The 22834-nt window shown below is 41.2% G+C and overlaps 1 protein-coding gene across 1 annotated transcript in view; it reads left to right on the forward strand.

Moving 5' to 3' along the window:
• Nucleotides 1-22834, forward strand: part of LOC105030200 (far upstream element-binding protein 3) — a 45562-nt gene that overhangs the window by 17853 nt on the left and 4875 nt on the right. The window contains exons 6-15 of the mRNA XM_010903910.5: nucleotides 402-459; nucleotides 6566-6728; nucleotides 7672-7770; nucleotides 8078-8182; nucleotides 8281-8383; nucleotides 8815-8915; nucleotides 11133-11274; nucleotides 14401-14561; nucleotides 15914-15984; nucleotides 16081-16166. Coding sequence (XP_010902212.1) covers nucleotides 402-459; nucleotides 6566-6728; nucleotides 7672-7770; nucleotides 8078-8182; nucleotides 8281-8383; nucleotides 8815-8915; nucleotides 11133-11274; nucleotides 14401-14561; nucleotides 15914-15984; nucleotides 16081-16166 — 1089 coding nt within the window. The remainder of the gene's footprint in view (nucleotides 1-401; nucleotides 460-6565; nucleotides 6729-7671; nucleotides 7771-8077; nucleotides 8183-8280; nucleotides 8384-8814; nucleotides 8916-11132; nucleotides 11275-14400; nucleotides 14562-15913; nucleotides 15985-16080; nucleotides 16167-22834) is intronic.

The raw sequence follows: 22834 nt of genomic DNA on the forward strand, positions 1-22834 counted from the left end.
TTATTTTAATTTAGAACTAGGCTTTATCCCTGTCTGAGAAATCCCTGTCTGCCCCTCAATGTCTTACTGTTAAATCTGTGAAGGTACTGTATAAATATTTATAATTGTACTTATTAATACTGCTATTGTAGCTTAATTCTATCTAAAATGTATTAAATATGTTTCAATCAACCTATTAGTGTAATTCCATAGTTATTAATTAGTATTGCAATAGTGGGACTTAAATATCATGTTTTTTAAAATGTCATTTTATGTTTATGTAAATGGCACGAAATCATTTATTATGGAAATTTGGCCAAAAGTCATGAAATTCAATTGGGCAAAATGTGTATGAACCCTGATTTGTATATAAGCTTTTTTGTATGTGAAACTGACTTGAATATATGTTTGTGTCGTGACAGAGAGCGGCGGCATGATGGACAGAGCCTGCTCCCTCACTGGAACCCCAGAAAGCATTGAGTGAGTTCTTTATTGAGATGGTCGATCATGACTTGGTTTCTGGACTTGTTCTATCTAGAAGCAAAGTACTGTCGACATCCTTGTTACTTCAGAAAGAACATTGTTTTGGCAATTGGATGCCTTCTGATTTGTTTTTGAAAAATTTTGCTTGGCTGTGTAAAAAAAATAAAAAAAAATAAGTTTGGTGTCATTGATGCAAGCTGCATGTTCTATTTGTGCGCCTCACTGAAATTTTGTTCAGGCTGCTAAACCATGATTTGGTAAGTCAAAGATTTTACTTATCCTTGTGTTTCCTGTAATAAACTGGTGGTGAAGTCCAGAAAGGATATTCAATTGAACAATTAAATGACAAGCATATTATGACTTGTAAACCACTATTGGGCAATAGAATCAAGGACTGCCTCTGCTATTCCAGCGTCAGTTTTATCTTCAGCACAGAAAAGTACCTATGCTTGATTCAAGACTAAGCCAATCAGACATGCTTCCCGAGGCTGGCCACTCTTGCGAGGCGCTACCTCTGTATTCCTGGGACATTGCTACCATCTAAGTGGGTATTCTCTGCCGCGGGTCCCAGTTAACAGACTGCGCACCAGACTAACCCTGCAACATGTCAGCATGTTGCTATTTCTGAATACAAATTAGCAGACAAGCTGTCCGCTATGGTGAGGACTGAGGTAGGCCTGCCCTGTTTCTTTTATTTTGAGGTCTGAAAAATGCGACTAAGTTTCTGTTTTGTTAAACATGTTGGTTGTTTTTGATAATTAATTAGCCGAGTCCAGAGGAGGTGGATGTTTTCGTTAGCCTACAGCCAGCGATCTCGGATTCAATGTGTTTTCATTTTTGTTAATCTGTTTTTGTTCTGTTGTTATTTATGCTGCTGTTTAAACAGGTTGAGTGAAAGAGGAGTGAATCATGTCAGCCTTCATTTTCGAAATGGTGGGCAAGGTTGTCTACCGATGTGAAAGATGGAGGTGTTGGGTTTACGAGAGAGGAAAGGGTGGCAAAGAGTTTCCTGGGGTGTGAGGTAGATCCTTGAAATTTAGAGTGATAATAATTGGCTTTAGCAGCTGAAACAGAGAAAGAGAAGGTAGAGAGAAGCAAATGAAAAAATGACCCGCTTGTCAGCCCGCAGCCCTGTTCTGTTAGCTCTCAGTGAGTCAGTCAGCCATGGAGCGGGAGGGGAAAGCCGGGCTAGCCGAGAGGACAACGGACAGAGGTAGTTGAAAGAGAGGAGAGTAGGGTTGAGGAGGCAGACTCAGGAGACGGGAGGGAAAATTAGGCTGTAGAAGGGAGAGATGATAAAATAGAAGAGGAGAGAGTAGAAGGAGAGAGGGAATGAAGATTGCGACAATGCATTACTATCTGGGAATGAGTTTAGTTAGCAGGGTTAGAACACAGGGAGAGAGAATGAGACGAAGTAATGATCAGAGATCTGGAGTGGAGTTACAGTAAGATCAACTGGGTTACAGCATCTCGTGAGGATGAGATCCTGTGCATTGCCTTGTGGGTGGAAGGGGACTGGGAGAGAGTGAGGTCAAAGGAGGAAAGGAGTGAAAAAGCGTGTTGATGCATGTCTGCATCAGGGCCAAAAAGTAAAGTGATTGAAAAGCAGCTGAGATGAAGTCTGCTTTGTTGACAGCAGATTGGCAATGTCAGAGGCTGCCAGATGCCAGGGATTCACATGGGTTGTACATGTAGGAAAGGGCAGGTTAGAAGGGTTTGCATGAGAGGGAGGGGAGAGTCTAAGATGCTGACAAGTGGAGGAAAAGACAGGAATAGAAATCAAACATATACTTATCAAAGCAACAGCAGAAAGATAGAGAATGGCTTACAAAACTAGATATTAACACAAAGATAATCAAGTGCGAGAATGAAGCCTTCCTCTCTCCTTCCTTGACTAACCCCTGCAGAAGAACTAGACAGAAAGTTTTTGTTTCAGCAAGTCTTCATTTCAGTAGCTACACCGCCGCATACAAGAGGGCCGCTGTCAGCTTCTGCTGGAAAACCGCAGACACTGAAATACTAAGACCGATTGTTAATTGCAAATTGGACTGAAATTAAACCAAGTCCACAGCTGGTACAACAACAAGGATTTAATAGGCTATGTGAATCACCTAACAAGGGCACATGTCAAGGTCTGGGTGGATTAGATGGTAGGCGAACAGTCAATTCTCATAGTCAACATGTTGGATGCTGGGGAAAAGATACAGGAGTGAAGACTTGAGCAACTTTGACAAGAGACAAATTGTCATGTCCAGATGACTGGATCAGAGCATCTCTGAAATGGGAAGGCTTGTGGGATGCTCCCACCATAGTGAGTACCTACTGACAGTGGGTTTGACACATGCCACCTACCTAAACATCACTGCAGATGAGGTGCGACCCTTCATGGCCGTGATATTCCATGATGGCAGTAGCTTCATTCAGTTGGATAATGCACCCTGTCCCACTGCACATGTGGTTTGGGAATGGTTTGAGGAAGATGCTGAAGAGATCAAAGGTTTGCCATGGCCTCCAAATTCCCTGGATCTCTGGGATGCACTGGACCAACCAGTCCAATCCCCGGCGGTAATTTACAGGACATAAAGGATTGTGGAGTCCATGCCTCGGCAGGTCAACGCTGTTTTGGCAGCCCTTGGAAGACCAACACGTTATTAGGAAGGTGGTCATAATTCTTTGGCTCGTCAGTGTATATTGTGTCAATCTGACTGAGTGGGTCACCACACCAATACTGGTTTGATTGACACACGTACACAATTAACACATGTGAAGGAGCTGGAAGAAGCGTGTGTCATAAAAACAAGCATGACAACGACCCGAAACACACAGCCAGGGCAACTAAGGAGTGGCTCCGTAAGAAGCATCTCAAGGTCCTGGAGTGGCCTAGCCAGTCTCCAGACCTGAACCCAATAGAAAATCTTTGGAGGGATCTCAAAGTCCGTATTGCCCAGGGACAGCCCTGAAACCTGAAAGATCTGGAGAAGGTCTGTATGGAGGAGTGGGCCAAAATCCCTGCTGCAGTGTGTGCAAACCTGGTCAAGAACTACAGGAAACGTATGAACTCTGTAATTGCAAACAGGTTTCTGTACCAAATATTAAGTTCTGCTTTTCTGATGTATCAAATACTTATGTCATGCAATAAAATGCTAATTAATTACTTAAAAATCATACAATGTGATTTTCTGGTTTTTAAAAATGACAGACTTCTACATGCTTTGTAAGTGGGAAAACCTGCAAAATTGGCAGTGTATCAAATACTTGTTCTCCCCACTGTATATTGTGGATTGTGACCAGATGCACGACTTTGCCAGTCTTAGCTTGTCCCAATATCACAGTTGGGATCTTTCCTGTCATTGGCTAACCTGCCCTCTTCACTGGCCACAGTTCAGGTGACATATCAGGGAGGATTTGAGGATGTAATATATGTTGCAAGACTACTTCTCGAGCAGCCCATATCACACCGCAGTTTTATCATGTGTCATGATAAAAAAGGTGAACCACCCACATGCCGCAGCATCCAAAGTCTGCCAGAAAACGTAAATAATGTTGCTTAGTTAGTATTCAACCCCAACAAATTCATATTTCGTATAGCCACATTTTGTTTATATATATCTACAGTAGGGATGGTACAATAGACAATGAGTATTAATTGAGTATTAAATGAGTTCTACCAGTCGCTGAAGTTTCCCTGACTGCTTGTTGTATTTACAAGTGGAGCGCACATCTCATCTCACGTTGCGCCTCTAAATATCCTCTGCCATGTATGGTCAATGAAGCCGAATGGCTCTGCTCGCTTAAATAAAATAATATTGTCAATTACAATAAAAATCTAAATTAAATTCTTAAGTGTAATTATGAGTTGGGATTGTATGATATAAAAGAATACATTATTTTTCCAATTCCTTTATAGGTACTAGTCTAACCACTACACATACTAGTCTTAAAAAAAAGTTTCTGATCACATCTCCACGTCCCGCTATATACAAATACCTGTCCATTCCCTTACCATGGAAAATAAGCTCTTGAAACAATGTTGAGCTCAAAAAAAACCAATGATATCCTAGAAAACATGCTGCTACGATGCATGCAGAAAAAAACTTAAAATTCAAATTGTAGGAAATATATGTATAATGTATATCCTATTTATATCTCTTTCTAATTATACTTTTGTTTATATTGTAGCCTAATTGTTAATGCTTTCCTACTGAAAATGAAAAGAAAAGATAAATAGAATATCATTTTCGAAGGCAAAAATAACTATCGATCTGCATGATCTGCACAATACATGATGTGCACAACATAACGGGGAGCTAAGAATCGACACATCAAATAGGCCTATCCTTAGTTAATAAGGCACATCAACTGCGCACGGATGTGCATGCACCCACAGGTCAGTACTGGTTAGATATTTAATACATTTTTACCCCGATCCTCAGATAAGTGACTTGAAAAATATTTTGCCAGTCAACAAAGTATTCCTGACTACTTGTTTTATTTAACTGGTGGAGTGCATCTACATTTTAGATTAGATTTAACTTTGTCATTGAACAAGTACAATACAACAAAATGCAGTTAACTTCTAAGAAGTGCGAATACAAGAGGGCAGAAAATGTACTTTTAATTAAGTATTATAAGTATAATGTATGTTACAGATTTGACATACAGATGTGCAATGTATAGATGTGCAATGAAGGCAAATGCAGTACAAATGGCAATTCTAAATGCCACTAAACATCCTCTGCAATGTCAATGAAGCTGGCAACCATATACATTTAGATATTTACATGTTTTTAGAGTGTTAGTTAATTATTACAACCTTTGATATTGTTTTATTGTAATGGCTTTTTAAATGCACAAGAACAATATTTATGTTATGGAAGAACATCTGGTCAGCCGATTTGAGCTAGAAACCAGTATTTGTTTTTGGGATTGTTATTAATCGGGATAAAATCCTAAATCGGGATAATTTTGACCAGGATAGTCATGGCATGAAATTCTCATATCGTCCCACCCATAATATACAATGTCAGTGATTTTTGCCCATTCTCAGTGAGATAAGATCACAGCTTTGACTGAGCCACAGGAGTACATTTAACTTATTTTCTTGCACCACTCCAATATTGCTTTGACCTTGTGCATGGGATCATTGTCCTGCTGAAAGTAGAATTTATTTCCAAGCTTCAGTCTCTCAGCGGACTAAAGCATGTTCTATCACAGTGTTTTGCATTATTTTGCTTCTTCCGTTAATTCTTTTCATTTTAATAAGATGCCCTGTCCCTGCTGTTAAGGAGAGAAAGTATGATGCTGGCCCCGCCATACACTGTAGGGATGGTGTGTGCTGGAGAATGGGAACTGTTGGGATTGGGCCGCACAGAGCGCTTTGGCCAATCTCTATTTGTCTCAGCTGCCCACGGAATCTTTTCTCTCATCACATCTTGTGTTACTATCATGCACCCAGATGGTGCTTTTTGAATAACCGCTTCTTTCCTGCCCATTGCATGCAGAGTTTTTGATTGATCGGTGCCCTATTACTCCGCTCCCAGCTATGTAGCTCTTTCAAAGTGATTCTTGCCTTCTGTAATAAGTCTCCGCACTGATTTTGAAGTACAGATATTTCTTGGGTGTTCCTGGGTGGTGTGACGCAGATTACACATCCTTTTTATCCAAATGCCATCACTTATTATTTTGTACCCTTTTCCTGACTTATTTATTATTACCTCATCTCTAACATGTTGAATGCTCTTAGTTTATATGTTTCCTCCATTTCATAGCCTGAACAATGATATGAGAACACCCTTTTTTGGTTAACAGTTGGAGGCAATATCTTACATCTCTGTAAAATGAGAGATTCCACATCAGTGGTTGAATACTTATTTTCAATGTTGCCATACAATAAATCTGGGTCAGTGTTTTAAAATAAAATATCAAACAAAATTATTTCACTAACATTTTTAATTGTTATTTGGGAGAATTTGTTAGGAGTTACATTGTCTGTGTGTATGTTTGCCAGGAAGGGAACACAACTATAATTACATTTTTTATCGGTACTGGCTATAATTCGGTATGGAATCTTTACATTCATATTTAACCGGTTGCTCTCCAACAGGCAGGCCAAGAGAATGCTTGGGCAAATTGTGGACCGCTGTAGGAATGGCCCTGGGTTTCACAACGAGACAGAAGGCAATAGCTCAGTCCAGGAGATGCTCATCCCAGCCAGCAAAGTAGGCCTTGTCATCGGGAGGGGTGGGGATACCATTAAACAACTGCAGGTAGGTTTAACAATGCAAACGTGCAAACATTTCCTTTAGAACCATCCTTTTCTTGTTTCCACTGTATTCTCTTCCAATCCCTACCTTTAAAGCTTGTCATTTTAACATTTATGAATTGCTGTGTTCACCGTTTTGTTTATCTCTGTTAAAAATAACACAAGGCTCGTTGGCACAGGATTTGTTTCTCCATTTGCACCCTACTTCCATCTTCTCTCAATGACTCACTAATATTTCTTAGGAAGACACTTTTTTGTGTCTGTCCTGTTGAGGGGTTGTGGCTAGAAAACAGTGACATTAATTCATACATGTTCCAGTAATACATGTTGTCTGTGCTTTTGCATGATCAGTACATTATTTGCAAAATGCATTTTAATTTACGTAATTTAGCAGACGCTCCTATCCAGAGCAACTAGACTATTGAGTGCATATATTTTTATACTTTTTTCCCTCTACTGGCTTTCAGTGGGAATCGAACCCACAACCCTGGTATTGCAAGCAACATGCTCTGACCATGTGAGCTTCACAGGATCTAACGCCGTTATAATAATGACAAATGTTAGTTCAAAGTAATTATACATCAGTGTCATTGGAAAGTTCAGGAAAGTTTCAGGGAGCCAGATTAATTAGTGCATGTTCTATAGAGAACCATTTGTTTTTCCCCGTCATTCTGTGCTGAATCTTCACAAACTAACAAGTACTACATGGCTTGTTTTGGGATGGTAATATCTAATACGTAGAGACCATTTTATCATGTCGCACAGAAGCTGCTCTTTGGGATTTTATTCAGAACAAATACCCTTTCGTGAACTATGAAATGCTCTTTTTTCAGTTGACCTCAGAATACATTTCTTGCACAACATGTTCATTCAGAGTATTTCCATGCGTTGCCAAAGTCAAAAAGAACTTTCCTGTCTGACTGTCTTTCGTGGGACGTTTCTCTTAGGAGAGAATAGGAGTGAAGATGATGATGATTCAAGATGGCCCCATGCCCACCGGGGCGGACAAACCCCTAAGAATCACCGGGGATCCTTACAAAGTCCAGGTGAGTGAAGGCCTGGTGTGAGGGTTTTGCAGTAGGGATTTGTAATAGTAGTTTAGCACTACAAAAAACAGTAGTATATGGTTAAAAAGTTTTTTGTTGAACAAGGGCAGAAGAACATTTTTAGATAATTTCTTTTCAAGCAATTTGAAGCTTAATTTGACAGTGGTAGAGGAGGGAGTTTTTCACTGAAAGAGCAGCATGATGGGTTTTAGCCATGCTGCAGCTGTACGTGTGCACTGGAGACAACAGCTTAAACCGCCGGACCCACCTAGGCCATGTGAATCCCATTTGCTCCTCCTCTTCACAGCAAGCGCGGGAGTTGGTGATTGAGATCATCCGTGACAAAGACCAGGGAGACTTCCGCAGCGGCCGAAATGACTTTGCATCACGATTGGGCGGAAGCACTTTGGATGTAAGAATGCAATGTACTACACAGGATGTCTAAGTGATTTTCACAACACATCTTTCATGTTTTCATTCAAATGTGTTTGGCCAATCCCCTCCCTGAAGGTGGCTGTGCCGCGATTTGCTGTGGGGATTGTCATCGGCAGGAGTGGGGAGATGATCAAGAAGATCCAGGGGGATTCTGGAGTGAGGATCCAATTTAAACCAGGTGCCTGCTTGTGTCTGTTTTAATCTACATTTATTAAAAATAAAACCTTGACTCCCAGACATTTTAGGAATTACAAAAACAATTTTCTCTATTGACAAGCAATGTAGTATGATACTTTGGTAGCACTTGATCTTAGAGTCCTAGGACCATTGTGCCAGAAATGACAAGGTAAAAACATCTGTTATCTTTTGAGCAAGTCACTTAACCTTAATTGCGCTTGTATGTCGCTCTGGATAAGTGAATCTGCTTAATGATAAATGCAAAAAAACTATTCTAATAGAAGAAGAGAAATAATAGTTGTTATATCTGGGAATGAAACTGTAACCTGCTCGTAGTATGCATGTGAAATGGTGACTTTGCTTCTGTGTTGTTGTGCTGCCATGCCTGCTGTCAGCCAGTGTCGACTGACTTTCCTTTCCGCCCACCCTTAGATGACGGCATCAGCCCTGAGCGCATTGCCCAAGTGATGGGACAACCAGACCGATGTCAGCACGCTGTCCATCTCATCAACGACCTCATCCAAACAGCACAGGTACTCACAAACAATGGATGAATGACTCCCAATTTAAAAGGGGAAAACAGTCCCCATGATCATCCATCTGAAATCTCCTACCTGAATGTCCCATCATGCAAATCAGTCATTGGTTTTAGAAAAAACTGAGTGACAAATACTTGTAGGCTCTTGAAACTGACCTGCTGTTCTTCTGCTCATTTGAACTTCATTTTGTTTGGGGACACTATGTCAGAGAGAAGCGGAGGGCACTTTTATAATAGTTTAGAGAACTTGAAGGACAGTGATTTGTTTTCGGGGGGAGCTTTGCCTTTTGAATAGGGTGATCGTGTGGCTGTTCCTATTTAACACTTGATGTAAAGAACATACACAGTGCCCACACATCACAGCAAGCAAAGACAATTGGGACAGAAAACACCAAGGAAGCGCATATACTATTTAGTTTTCTTATTTTGCAGTCAATTCTTTTTGGCTCTGGTTCAAAAGGGAGTGCTCTATATAGGGAATAGGGTGCTGTGTGAATCTCCACCCATGTTGCTGTGGTTTTTTATTATTAATCGCTCATTGCCATTTTAGACCTGAAAAATGTTACTCCAACCTGTATTTCAATACTGCTTACAAATGTGATATTCACTGCTCAGAAATATTAAGGGAACATGTAATCATCACAGTATAACACAAGTCAATTAACTTGAGGGGAATCAATCTGTCTAGTTAGGAAGCATAAGCAATTGTGAATCAATGTTACACGTTATGGTGCAAATGAAAGTGACAACAGAAAGTGACGCACTGGAGTGGCAACAGCAAGACAACCCCAAAAAAAGGAATGGTTTCGCAGGTAGTTGCCACAGAAAGCTGCTCTCTCCTTATTCTTCCTGATTGATTCTTCTATTGTTTTGCATTTTGCTGGTGTCCTTGTCACTACTGGTAGCATGAGGCAGTACCTTCAGCCCATTCAGGTTGCACAGGTAGTCCAGCTTCTCCGGGATGGCACATTCATGCCTGCCAGGGCCGTAAAAGGGCATCAACCCAGCAGCAGGACCGGTATCTACTCCTTTGTGTGTGGAGGAACAGGAGGTGCACTGCCAGAGCCCTAAAAACGTATGTCGAGTGAGCTACAGGTGTGCATACCAAACTGTCAGAAACCAACTCCATGAGGGCCCAACATCCTTTAGTGGGACCTGTTTTCACAGCACAGCACTGTGCAGCTCGGTTGGCATTCATCAGAGAACACCAGAATTGGCAGGTCCGCCATTGGCGCCCCGTTCTCTTCACAGATTTGAGCAGGTTCACACTGAGCACAGGCACTGTGACAGATTTTAAAGAGTCTGGAGATGCCATGGTAAATGTTATGCTGCCTGCAACATCATCCAGCATGACTGGTTTTGTGATGGACTGGAGGTATATCCTTGGAGGGTTGCACAGACCTCCATGTGCTAGCCAATGGTACCCTGACTGCTGTTAGGTATCGGGATGAAGTCCTAAGGCCTGTCGTCAGGCCTTACGCTTGTGCAGTGGGCTCTGGGTTCCTCCTGGTGCAGGACAATGCCTGGCCTCATGTGGCCAGAGTGTGCGGGCAGTTCCTGGATGATGAAGGCATTGATGCCTTTGACTGTCCCTCACGTTCCCCAGACCTGAATCTAATTGAGAACCTCTGGGACGTTATGTGTCTGTCCATCTGACGCCGCCAAGTAGCGCCACAGACTGTCCAGGAGCTCACTGATGCCCTGATGCAGGTCTGGAAGGAGATCCCCCATGACACCATCCGCCATCTCATCATGAGCACGCTAAGACGTTTGGAGTGCATACAGGCACTTGGGGGCCATACACTGCTGAGTCACATTGAGTTGCCGTGATGAAAATCACTCAAGTTGGAACAGCCTTTGATTTCAGTGGTTTACTTAGATTTTCGTTGTGAGTTTGAATTCAGCGCTTAATTGGTTGGTTTTGGTTCCCATTGACCGTACACTTGGGTATTTAATTTTTTAATTTGAAAAAACATTTATTAATAACCATTAGAATATAAACATTTTACACTTTAGATGTATTTGAAAGTACCAAAAAACACAAAATAGACTAATTGAAATAGCATATACTGAAATACACATTTAGCAGGACAACCATAATAAATGTCACTCCATACTTGGGTTAAGCATGCAAACAACATTTATCATGTATGCAAACAACATTTATCTGTGGCAGTAATAAAGGCCAAGGTCTTATGTGTGATTGGAACAGGAGCGTGATGGCTTCGGGGGCTCCGGAGGACCAAGAGGAAGGGGAAGAGGCCGCGGAGACTGGGGCATGGGCTCCCCTGGGGGTTTGCAGGAGGTCACCTACACGATACCGGCTGACAAGTGTGGCTTAGTAATCGGCAAAGGTATAGCAGCTCAGTCCACAAAGAAGACATCGTACAGTGTCAAAACCTCAAAGCTATAAATGCGCCTGCAGATGTCACGAAGAACCCCGGATTACACTAGTGGCATCACACCATTCTAGAACATGCAGATTGGGCATTCATTTATGTCATTAATCCAGATTATGAAAAATGTGTTTTTACTACTGGCTGCATTTATGTTTGTCGTAGCTTACATCCATTATAGATTTGATATGGACTTAAAATGGTTGGTATCTTAAAGGTTTTACCTTGTCAAACTGAAGTTGACTCACTGGGACAAAAAGAAATAGCTAATTTGAAACACCTTATTTGAAACATGCAAGATCATAATATGAAATGTGGTCATTGTCCTCGGTCAAATTCAACTTCTAGGAGATGTATAAAATGCATTATTATTTAATAATTGTTTAGGCTTTTATTATCCTGCACATTTCTATTAGAGTCTTTTTAAGTTTTTCTAATGTGCCAGAAGCACCTGGGTGGCCATGGATTCACTCTCACTCAGTCTCTCACTCGCCCTGCACTCCTGTGTATATATGGCTTTCTGTGCCTACGTAAAGTGCTTAATGAGGGGGATAATGCGTGTAAAGTAATGTGACATTAATTGTTTGAGTCCCATAATAACAGCCCTCAATCATATGGCAGATTGCCCCGGTCTAGCTAATGAGAGCCGTTTGCCAGCCGACGGACTCGAATAAAGGAGTGACAGAGTTGAATTAGCTCATTTGCTATTCATGCTTACTCTATTGCCAGCTATTTAAAAGTCATTGACCATTTAGCGATTGGCCGCGAGTGTGCAAGCCGTGGCAGGGGTATTTGTGTTTAGACGGTGGGTGTGGATGGATGGATGGGTGGGATCCACCTATAATAATAAAAAAAAAAAAAAAAAAAACAGCAATAGAAATGTCAAGTGCCTTCTGTGCAGAGGTGAATGGGACAAATAAACCTGGTTGCATAGGGCCCCGTCCTCAACATTACCATAAGAAACGGACCAATATGGAATGGAAGGCGCCCGGTCTGGGCCCTGTCACAGCACCCTTTTGGCCACAGTGATTAATGTCTTTACGATGCCACAAGCAGCCAGTGCCATAGCTCGCCCTTCTGTCAGACCTACATCAACCCCCTGAATTCCAAATTCCAGCGGTGAGGATGGGGCCATCCTAAAAAACTAGCTATGTTCATTCTCAATCCCCTAGGGTATACAATTTGCAATACTACACAGCAATAGTAAAGGGGTTCTTAGTTTTATTTTGTTTGTCAGATAAATATTATATATTATATTTTCTGGCAACTGAATACAGTTTTGAAAGTATAACCATTATCTAAACATACTGCTAAATCCTGGTATCGGGTATGTGAATCAGTTGTAAATGTATGAAGGGTTTTATCACAACAACATTGAAAGAATGACATGACCTTCCTATGCTGTTTACTGCATTTTTCAGAAATGCTAATTCAACAGCTTGATTTACTTTCTGAAAATGCTCTAAAACGTTCATAGATTCCAAATTTTGACGTCTCAAATTCCACTGCTCAGATAACAGCTGCATGTTATTGTTTTTATTAACCCTCTGAATCAATAAACAACATCCGTGACGAAAGAAGCATGATAGCAGGTCGAAAGACAAAATTCTCTGGGTCAGACTGCTCCTAACTCATATTTACATATGCTTCTTAGTGGTCCTGCGTCTCCCCCATATAAATGAACCTTAAGTCCGAATCTCCCCCTCTCTTACTCTAAAAGCCTGAACCAGGAGATTCATTGAGAGGGTCTTATTATCTCCACTAACTGTGGCCCACTCCATGGCACTGAATAGTCATTGCCTTTATTCCTCTATCCTTCTGACTGGAGACCTCATAATGGCTTCATTAATGCAGAAGTTTCATTTGGTTGACAATGGGTTAATGGCCCCTGGGTAGTCTATTGGCACCGGCGAAGAGGCAGCGGGAGGCGGAGACTGTTTCTGCAGCCCTTTCAGCCCGAGGTCAAGCGGGGTTGATGGTGTGTCACCAAAAAGTGAACAAACATGTAATTGATGTTCGGACATCAACGGCCCCTTACTCGAGAAGCCAGCCAGCTCTTTTCAGTTGAGGTGGAAGGAACTGGTGGCCGTCCGGACTCTGTGAGACAACTTGGCACGGGAGGTGGGGGGGGGGGGGGGGGGGGGTTTGTGAATGCCTGCCCTCAGCCTCACGAGCCACAGACTTGCAAACCCCCACCCCAAAAAAGGGGATACGGTTGAATTAATTTTTTCACTCCCCAGCCGTAATGGTTCTGTTTGGCCTGACATGTAATTGCTCCCCACACGGCACACAAACTGGTGGCACTCATTAGTCTCCCTTTATTCCCGGCCGACGGGAAGTGCTCTTCATTTTTGTCGCTAATTTTCACGGATGTAAAGGGCAAATTCAGACGTGAAAAGGAAGGGGTATATGTTTCTGTTTGGCTTTCGCTTTTGGTTAACTAACATCCAACATTCACTTATACCACAAATGCACCTCATTACAAACTCCAGACATCTCTGCTATTGATCAGGATATTAGAAATGGGGCTCCAGCACCACCTCCAATTCTTTGTGTGAAAACAACACCACTAACAAATTATTTACATTGACATTTTATTATTTAATGCAGACGCTCTTATTCAGAGTAACTTGCGTTTAGTACATTTATTTTGGGTGATTTCAGGGATACAAGAACGTATCACAGTTGTATGAAGTACATCTGTTTTAGGAAACTCAGTGGTACTAAGGAACACAAGTGCCATTTTAATCTTATGATTTTAATCAACTAAGCTAAAGTGTCCTACATTTCCATTTGAGTCTATTCGCTAGCTCTCTCACCCTGTAGCGCATACTAGCCTCCGTGGGAATCAAAACCACAAACCTGGCGTCGTGCCATGATCCTACTGTACGAGATGGTCATACTATACCTTTCAGTTTTCATAGTCAACAGTTCTAAGAAAATCAAGAAGTGGTTGGCATGTGTACAAAACCAGAAAGGGTTCTGTACTCGGATGGTGAAGCCTTTGTTATTCACAACCTGTGATTAACAGGATGGTGAGGCCTGTGTTATTCATTGTTATGGGATTTTGTGGTGTTTGTGAAGGCGGAGATACCATCAAGAACATCAACCAGCAGTCTGGAGCCCATGTGGAACTGCAGAGGAACCCCCCTCCCAACACCGACCCCAATGTTCGTATCTTCTCTATCCGAGGCACCCCGCAGCAGATGGAGCTAGCGCGCCAGCTCATTGACGATAAGATCGGAGTGAGTAGTTGTTTTAAAAAAAGATACCTCAAAATGTAATTATTAATTAATTTATATGGCTGATACTGTAACAATGGTCTATAATGATCTGCTCAAACCACACTGCCTGCCCATTGTCACTTAGGGTGAGTTTGTGTTGCAGAGATTTTCCCTCACTCACAAATTTACTTAAATATCCCATGTTCATCCACAAATAAAATGGATTAAGTGTTGATAAACAGTCTAGTTGTTCTTACGTTTAAACCAGTGTTAATTTATTTGTGATTTATTATGAGGCATGTCAAACAGTTGAAAATAATTCACTGCGATTAATTGCATAGTTTTCTGTAGTTAATTGCGATTAATCATAATTATAGAATGTGTTCAAATGTTGTCCTTAATACAAACTTTTCTGTTTAAAAAGCAGTGCATTATGTTAAAGACATGCTGTGTTTTATTGCAAACTATAAATAGTGCTTGACTTGGAATTAAGTTAATGCAAGTTGTCACAATCCTTAAATGTCAGTCCATAACTTACCACAATAACTTGCCCCAATGAACTGTAGGCCATGTGAATCTAAATAGAAGGTTGCTGATCTATGATCTTGTTAATTAACGCAACAAGGACAATAATAGCTGTATTAGGCTTCTGTCTAAAACACACATCAGCTCTTCTTATCAGGAGACAGGATGTGCAGGCTACAGCGTGTTCAGGCATTTAACCCACTGAATCACACCTAAGTTTGGCTGAAATGTGGTTAGAATGGGACTCACACAACAGAATTAGCCAAGACACAGCCAGCATTCACATTTTATGGGTTTTTGGAATGAGACTGGGGTGTGGGACGCAAAGAGAGAGGTTCCAATTTCCTCACATCTGTTGTACTAATGAATGTGTAACCTGATAACAAGTTTTTAGGCTGTTGTTTTTAAACTAGTTTCCACTGATATATTGGGGGGAATAATGCCTGCGACGCTCTCAGGTCAAGTCAACCGCCAATAAAGTTACCGATAAACAAGTGCTTGTGAGTAATGCGATCCTGACAGCGCCCGCTAAAGTCAAGCTCTAACTATGGATGGCACTGAGGCTCAAAAAGGAAATATGCGCTAACAGCAACAACGAAGTTACGTTTTTTTAAATTAATCGCCAATGTTAACTTTTCTATAGCACCTGCTGTCCCACATGCCACATTTATTTGGGTGCATTTTACAGCACATGGATCCATGTAATACATTTCAATATAACTAGAATGCATATCAAATTTGATTAAATCTCTGATTGTTAGAGGGTCTGCGTTTTGAAACTGCACACTTTTGAAGCCTCATGTATGTATATTAACTCTCCTTTACACTGGGAAATGTCTGTTCCCTAGGGCTCAGGAATAGTAAGCAATGGTGGCTTTGGCTTTAGCCCTTTCACTCAAGGCCCTGCAACTCATCAAAAGTAAGGCACACCTTCCATTCATTACCATCCTTTTAACTGTTTGTTATGCATTGTTTTTCTAGCACTGTAACACTCCCTGCTTTCTGTCTTGATCAGTTGTGGCAGTGGAGCCCAAACCTTTATGACCGGAGGTTGGGGGACTGCCTATCAAACATGGCAGCCTCAAGGACAGCAGGATCCTAGTAAGTCACCGTAGCACTATAGTTACTCTACACAGCCTGGAATATTCAACTCTTCTAGCCTGGTGAAACCAGCCTTATCCGGTGGGCTCAGCAACACGACTGGTTCCACCAGGGTAAAAGCAATATCTTTATTTCCCAACTTTTTTTGCCGGACAGCGTAAGTGGGAGCCGGTCAAGAAGAGCAAATGTATCTTACTGAGTGACTGACTTACTACCCCTTGTTAAATAGCATAGTGGTTAGCCAGGCAGCCTCAATGACGGGCAAGAACTTTCTCTTGGTCACTGGGAAGAAATGTCGTCGACCAGTTAAACCTGAGTTGTTGCTAGAGCCAACTGAGATTTTCAACAGGTTTTCCCCACTGGAGTCGGAGTCAAGGCCCGAGACGCCTTCGGCGAATGATCGGCAGGCATTTCATACCGGTGGCTTTAGTCATCGACGATTCCATTACCCGCAGTATTAGACTAAAGAATCAGCTGCCGATCGTACACTGTTTACCGGGGGGCAGAGCCACCGACATAGCCGCAAATCTGGGGTTGGTGCTAGCGAAGTCTAAAACTGGCAAGTATAGAGAGTACAGAGATATTGTTATTCACGTTGGCACCAACGATGTTAGGATGAAACAGTCAGAGGTTACGAAGCAGAACGTAGCATCAGCGTGTAAACTAGCTAGAAAGATGTAGGCATCAGGTAATTGTTTCTGGCCCCCTCCTAGCTAGGGGTGGTGACGAGCTCTACAGCAGACTTGTGCAACTCAATCGCTGGCTGAAAACAGAGTTCTGCCCGTCGCAGGAGGTAGAGTTTGTTGATAACTGGCTCTCTTTTTGGGACTCCCAGAAATAGTGCCACGCCTGATCTGATAAAGAGCGGCGGACTCCATGCTAGCTGGAGTGGAGCTCTTCTTTTATCTAGGAACATTGACTGGAGTCTCACTCCTATATTCTCACCATGAGATGCAGGTCAGGCTGCAGGCTGTTAGCCAGCCTGCTAGCATAGTGGAGTCTGTTGATAGCATAGCCAGTGGTTAGTACAGTTTTACCTATTGCCACAGTGACTCGTTCCAGGCTGGGAAAAGTTAAACAAGGTAGTGCTAACAATAGAATCCTTATTAAGATAAAGCTTTCCTCCACCTCAGTCACAAATAAAAATGACTATCACTTTGCATCCCAGAATGGGACTCGTAAATGTTAGATACCTTGCTCCAAAGGCAGTTGCGGGGAATTAATTATTCTCTGATCATGAACATGATGTTATTGGCTTGTGTGCAACGTGGCTAAAGTCGGATGAATTCACTGCCCTAAATGAAGCCTCTCCTCCTGGCTATACTAGTGATCATATCCCTCATGCATCCCGAAAAGGAGAGGGTGTTGCTAATATTTATGACAGTAAATATAAATGTACTCTCAAACATATCACTGAGTTTCATTCTTTTGAAGTTTTACTAATGAAAGTTAACCAGGCTGATAAATAGTTTTACATAGCTACTATTTACAGGCCCCCCGGGCCATACACAATGTTCTTCAATGATTTTCCAGAATTCTTGTCTAACCTTGTAGTCATGGCAGATAGTATTAAAATTTTTGCTGATTTCAATATTCATATGGAAGCCATAATTGACTCAGTTTTATCCAACATGTCTCCGGTCCAACACACTGCCTCAATCACACCTTTGATTTAGTCCTGTCACGAGAAATAGATATTGTAGATCTAGACTAGATTACTGCAATGCACTACTTTCCGGTTACCCTGACAAATCAATAAATAAACGTCAATTAGTGCTGCACACGGCTGCTAGAATCCTAACTAGAACAAAAAAATTTGAACACATTACTGCTGTACTAGCCTCTTTACACTGGCTGCCTGTTAGGGTTAGGGCTGATTTTAAGGTTTTATTGTTAACCTATAAATCAATACATGGACTTGCTCCTAATTACCCCGCTAAAATGATCGAGCCATACATACCTACACGTAACCTACGATTGCAAGATACAGGCCTTTTAATTGTACCAAGAATCTCTAAACAAATAGCTTGGAGGCAGGGTCTTTTCTCATTGAGCTCCACTACTGTGGAACGATTTGCCAATTAAGGTTAGAAATGCAAACTCAGTGCAAACTTTCAAGTTTCTAATAAAGACTCATCTCTACAGCACAGCCTATGATTAGGTTTAGCCTGGCCCGATGGCGTGAAGGTGACCAGTAGGCTTGATACTGTTCACCCTTGCTGTCTTGCCAGGTGGGCTCTCATCGCCATTGGGATGCCCTCCCTCCAATGCCTCTCGGGAGCGGAGTCACTGGCTTGTTGTTGTCACTCTGTTGCGCACTTGTGCAATTGGGCTGTACTCTGCTATCAATACTCTGCCCTCATTCAGGGTGGTTGCAGTTGGTAGGTGTCTCTTTGGTTGTGGGTGGATTGATTTCCTGCTTGTTGGGCCCTGTCCGGGGCCTCCCCCAGATAGGGCCACAGTGTCGCTGGACCCCCGTCTCAGTCCCAAGGTCTTACGCTGCTATATTATTGTGCTGGGGGAGTAGGGTCAGTACTCCTTCTCCACTAAGTTCTCCTTCTCCACTATAAATCCTTGTTGATATGAGGAATGCATTTTCTGAATTTTCCCAGTCTCCTCCCGTTTTGAACTTAGGAGGGCATGAGGTCCTGACCCACATCTGCGGAGTACCTGGCTTGGGGGACCCGATGCTGTCCCTGTCCAAGGTCCTCCTGGTTGTGTTGCAGATCAAGACGATGCCTGACGATTTCAGCTGCCACTGTGCTGACACCTCCCCCGTGTTGTCCCTTTCCTTGTCCATCAAGTCATGCTTCCGACCTGGACTAAGTTCTCTAGACCCAGCCCATAAGCATTTATTAATTATTACACTTTTAATCTTAATATGTTCACCTGGCACAGCCAGAAGAGGACAGGTCTTCCCTCTGAGCCTGGGTCCTCTCTAGGTTTCTTCCTATATTTTGGCGTTCTTAGGGAGTTTTTCATAGCCACTGAAATTCAACACTACTGTTGTTTGCTCCTTGGGGTTTAAGGCCAGGTGTTTTGTAAAAGCCCTTTGTGACGTATGCTGATGTAAAAAAGGCTTTATAAATACATTTGATTGAATTTGATTGGGTTAGCGATGTGGACTGCCATGGTGGTGACCAGAGTTTGAGCCTTGCTGTAGTTAAAACAAATTATTCATTGGGATTTGTTCAGGATAGACAAAAACTTTGCTGGCTACTACCTTCAGTACCTATGTTATAGTATGTCCGAAAAAAAACTTTTTATGGTTATATGGTGTCATTATCTGATGGATATTCGTAGTATGCATCCATGCATGAATTTGGGGTAATATAGATCACAACCCCTTGCGCAGTAAAAGAGGTGTTTCCACGATTCTCTCGTCTTTTCACTTGATGAAAATGTCATTTATCGTCACCTATATTGGTAGTTATTGTATCAATGTCATTGACAAATGAAAGAAAAACAAACGTTGTGCCATGAAATTGAATATCTAAAGTTCATCTTCAGTCTTGCTAGAAATTGCTCAATTCTTATGACTATTCAAAATAGTAACTTTGTAGATACTAGTAAGTCTATTACTGGCTAATAAGCTGTTAAAGCAGCCAGTGGCAAAAGGCATATAGTTCATAGATGCTATTTGTGGTGAAAGTAAAATTAATAACAAACTTTAGTCAGTTTAACACAATGCTTGTGTCACATAGAAGACCCCGATTCAAATCCAGCAAGGGCAACAACATGCATCCCTTCTAATCGCAGGCCGCCCAAACTAGGTTCCTTTCCTTGTTTCATTATTATTTATAGTCAGTGCTTGACATTAACTTTTTTGCTCACCAGCCACTGTGCCTAGTGATTTTCCAAAGTTACTAGCTGCTCAGCATTTTCCATAGACACAATTTCTTTGTTTGCGAAATTACATTTTATTTGATAACTTGACTATGGTGTGCTACATAGCCTGTCTTGTTCACGCTGTCGGTCACTGGCGTGCAAGGCAATAGGCCTAACACAAATGGACCAGAAAAAAAACACTGTATGCAGGTAGTGCTCGTGAGAGTTGTAGGGACGTAGCTCATTGTGTCACTCATTGAAATGAGACTACAATTTTGAAAAATTGTTATGTTTATTTATCCATACACTCAAAATTAGGCAAAGGTGGTACCCCAACCCCCGCACTCTACCAGACGCCCCACATATTATATCAAATACTTGATATCAGGGCTTGACATTGGCATCCGCCCACCCGCCAAATGCGGGTACAGTTTGGCTGTGGCGTGTAACGCAATCACACTTAGTAGCCACTTTGGCGGGTGGCATTCTATACTATATGTATACACTGGGTTTTTCCCGATGATTCATATTTCCAACAATATTTGTTAGTTCACGTTTGCGAGCTACACTCAGACTGGTTGGTCATCTAGATACAGATCAAAATTGCCATAGCGACTCCCAGAATTATCCTAGGAACTCCTGGAACACGCACCCTCAGTCTGCAGAAATTCACATTCTAATATGCCTGAATGCCCAACAGTATAATGCTTTTCTTCATAATAATGATAATGCATTTACATAACCTAAATAATTGCATAACAATGCCTTGTTTCAAACCTGAATGTTTTACTTACTGTCTTAGCTTTCTTTCGGCCTATAGGCAAAATCCAACCATAGAAAAAAAGCTGATTATTTTGAAGACTTCCTGATTTACCATTGAAACCTGCATTTCTTTTCTATTTGGTTTACAAAACATTGGACTGTGTAAAGACAGTAAGGCACAATTCTATAGTTGCATCTTCCCTCTTTCATTTTTTCCCCCATTAGCTAGTCTATATATACATCTGTCACATTGCAAAAACTGCTCATATCAAGTGCGCATTTGAGAATGGTGTTCTGTGGATGTGCCGCCATCTACCTAATGAACACTTTGCCGCACTTGTGATTTAATGTGATTTAGTTATTCATAGTTAATGAACTTTTAAGCTAAATATGATGATTTGCCTTGTGTTTAAACATGCTTGTATGGAACCACTGGTGAAATATTTTTTAATTTTCTGGTCTATCGTCCTGCAATCATCCCAAAGTCTGTGTTGACCTGTCCCAGACATACGTTTTATCGTCCTCGGGATGATGGGACGCTGTTAATTTCGAGCCATGTGCTGAACCACGATCAGTGTTGCACGTTTTCCCTATTAATGGTTATGATTGACATTGGGGTAAGAGAAGCTGATCCTAGATCTGTACCTAGGGCATAACTCTATTCCGAAGTAGAACTTAAATTAGATGAGTTAGTAGTGACTAGCTAATGTTATCATCACAAACACCATCCAGGTACAAAAATATTTTGATGTAAATGGGTTGTTTTGACACACTGTGTTTTAGCCAAATACTACAATTATACCATGAGATTTCTAACAGTTGGCAAGCTACCAAAACATTTTTGGCCTAACACCAAGTCAATGAAAATCTTTTCTCTGCAGTGTGTCTAGATTTGATTCCATCTTTGACCATTTCTAGAATGCAAATACACACCTATTCCTTTGAAATTATGCAATTATTCTTTTGTTTTATTTTCATATTTTTCACTGTTCATTTTGAAATCCATAAAATACTTAATTGAAGCGTTTATGGCTAGGTTCCATTTGTAGAAGCTGGTAGCATAGCTAGAATACCAAAAACAGTGGTGATAGTCCGTGATAGCTGTACTGTTGTTAATTGTTGACGATGACATCGTGTTGGGGTTAACATCCATACAAACATCACACATTAATTGTTACCATAACATAATTTGGTATACACATAAAACTATTGACTCTGTTTGTTAATTCAGCTGGGGTACAGTGAGTTTTGTACCTTATGTTTTGCTCTTATGGACTGCTAAGAGGGAGTGTTTTGTCTCTTGGTTTTATGCCAAGTAAAATTCAGGGCTACAATGACTTTGTTGCAGCTTAAATTATTGGGACAACTTTCTAAACTCATCAAACATGAAAAGCCTACTCGTGTAGAAATTACAGCAAAATAAGTAAATAATTTATAGGACTGACACTTGTGTTGCATAACGAGTAAAATGCAGATATGTGTAAATATTTTTGGCGATTGTTATTATGCACTTAAATAGTGCTTCTGGTTTTAATGGAACACAGGCTACTAGACAATATTTTCAGATTTTTAGAAGATTCCAATTAAGTTCCTGGGCTAGAGTCCAGTCATCAGTTTCTGTATCTGGTACATATATACTGCAGCTGCATGGGTTCATATCCAGACCACTGCTTTTTCATCAAGAACTCTCTCATTCCAGATTTTCCAATAAGGTATAAAACATTATTAAAATACAGGTGCATCTAAAAAAATATTTTGATTTTGGTTCTTTATAAGTTCATTTTTTGCCCACAAATCAAAAAGTGACACTTTCATATATTCTAGATTCATTACACATGAAGTGAAACATTTCAAGCCTTTTTTGATACAATCTTGGCTTACAACTCATGGAAATCAAAAAAACAGTACCTTAAAATATTAGAATAAACATTTACAATACAGGAATGTCAACCTGAGAAGAGCTAGCTGTTCAGAGTGCTGTATCAAAGCATATTCATGCAAAGTTGACTGGAAGGGAAAAATGTGGTAGGGAAAGGTGCACAAGCAACAGGGATGACTGCAGCCTTGAGAGGATTGTC

Source organism: Esox lucius, chromosome 13 (genome assembly GCF_011004845.1).
Source record: "Esox lucius isolate fEsoLuc1 chromosome 13, fEsoLuc1.pri, whole genome shotgun sequence".
In the NCBI taxonomy this organism is placed as follows: domain Eukaryota; kingdom Metazoa; phylum Chordata; class Actinopteri; order Esociformes; family Esocidae; genus Esox; species Esox lucius.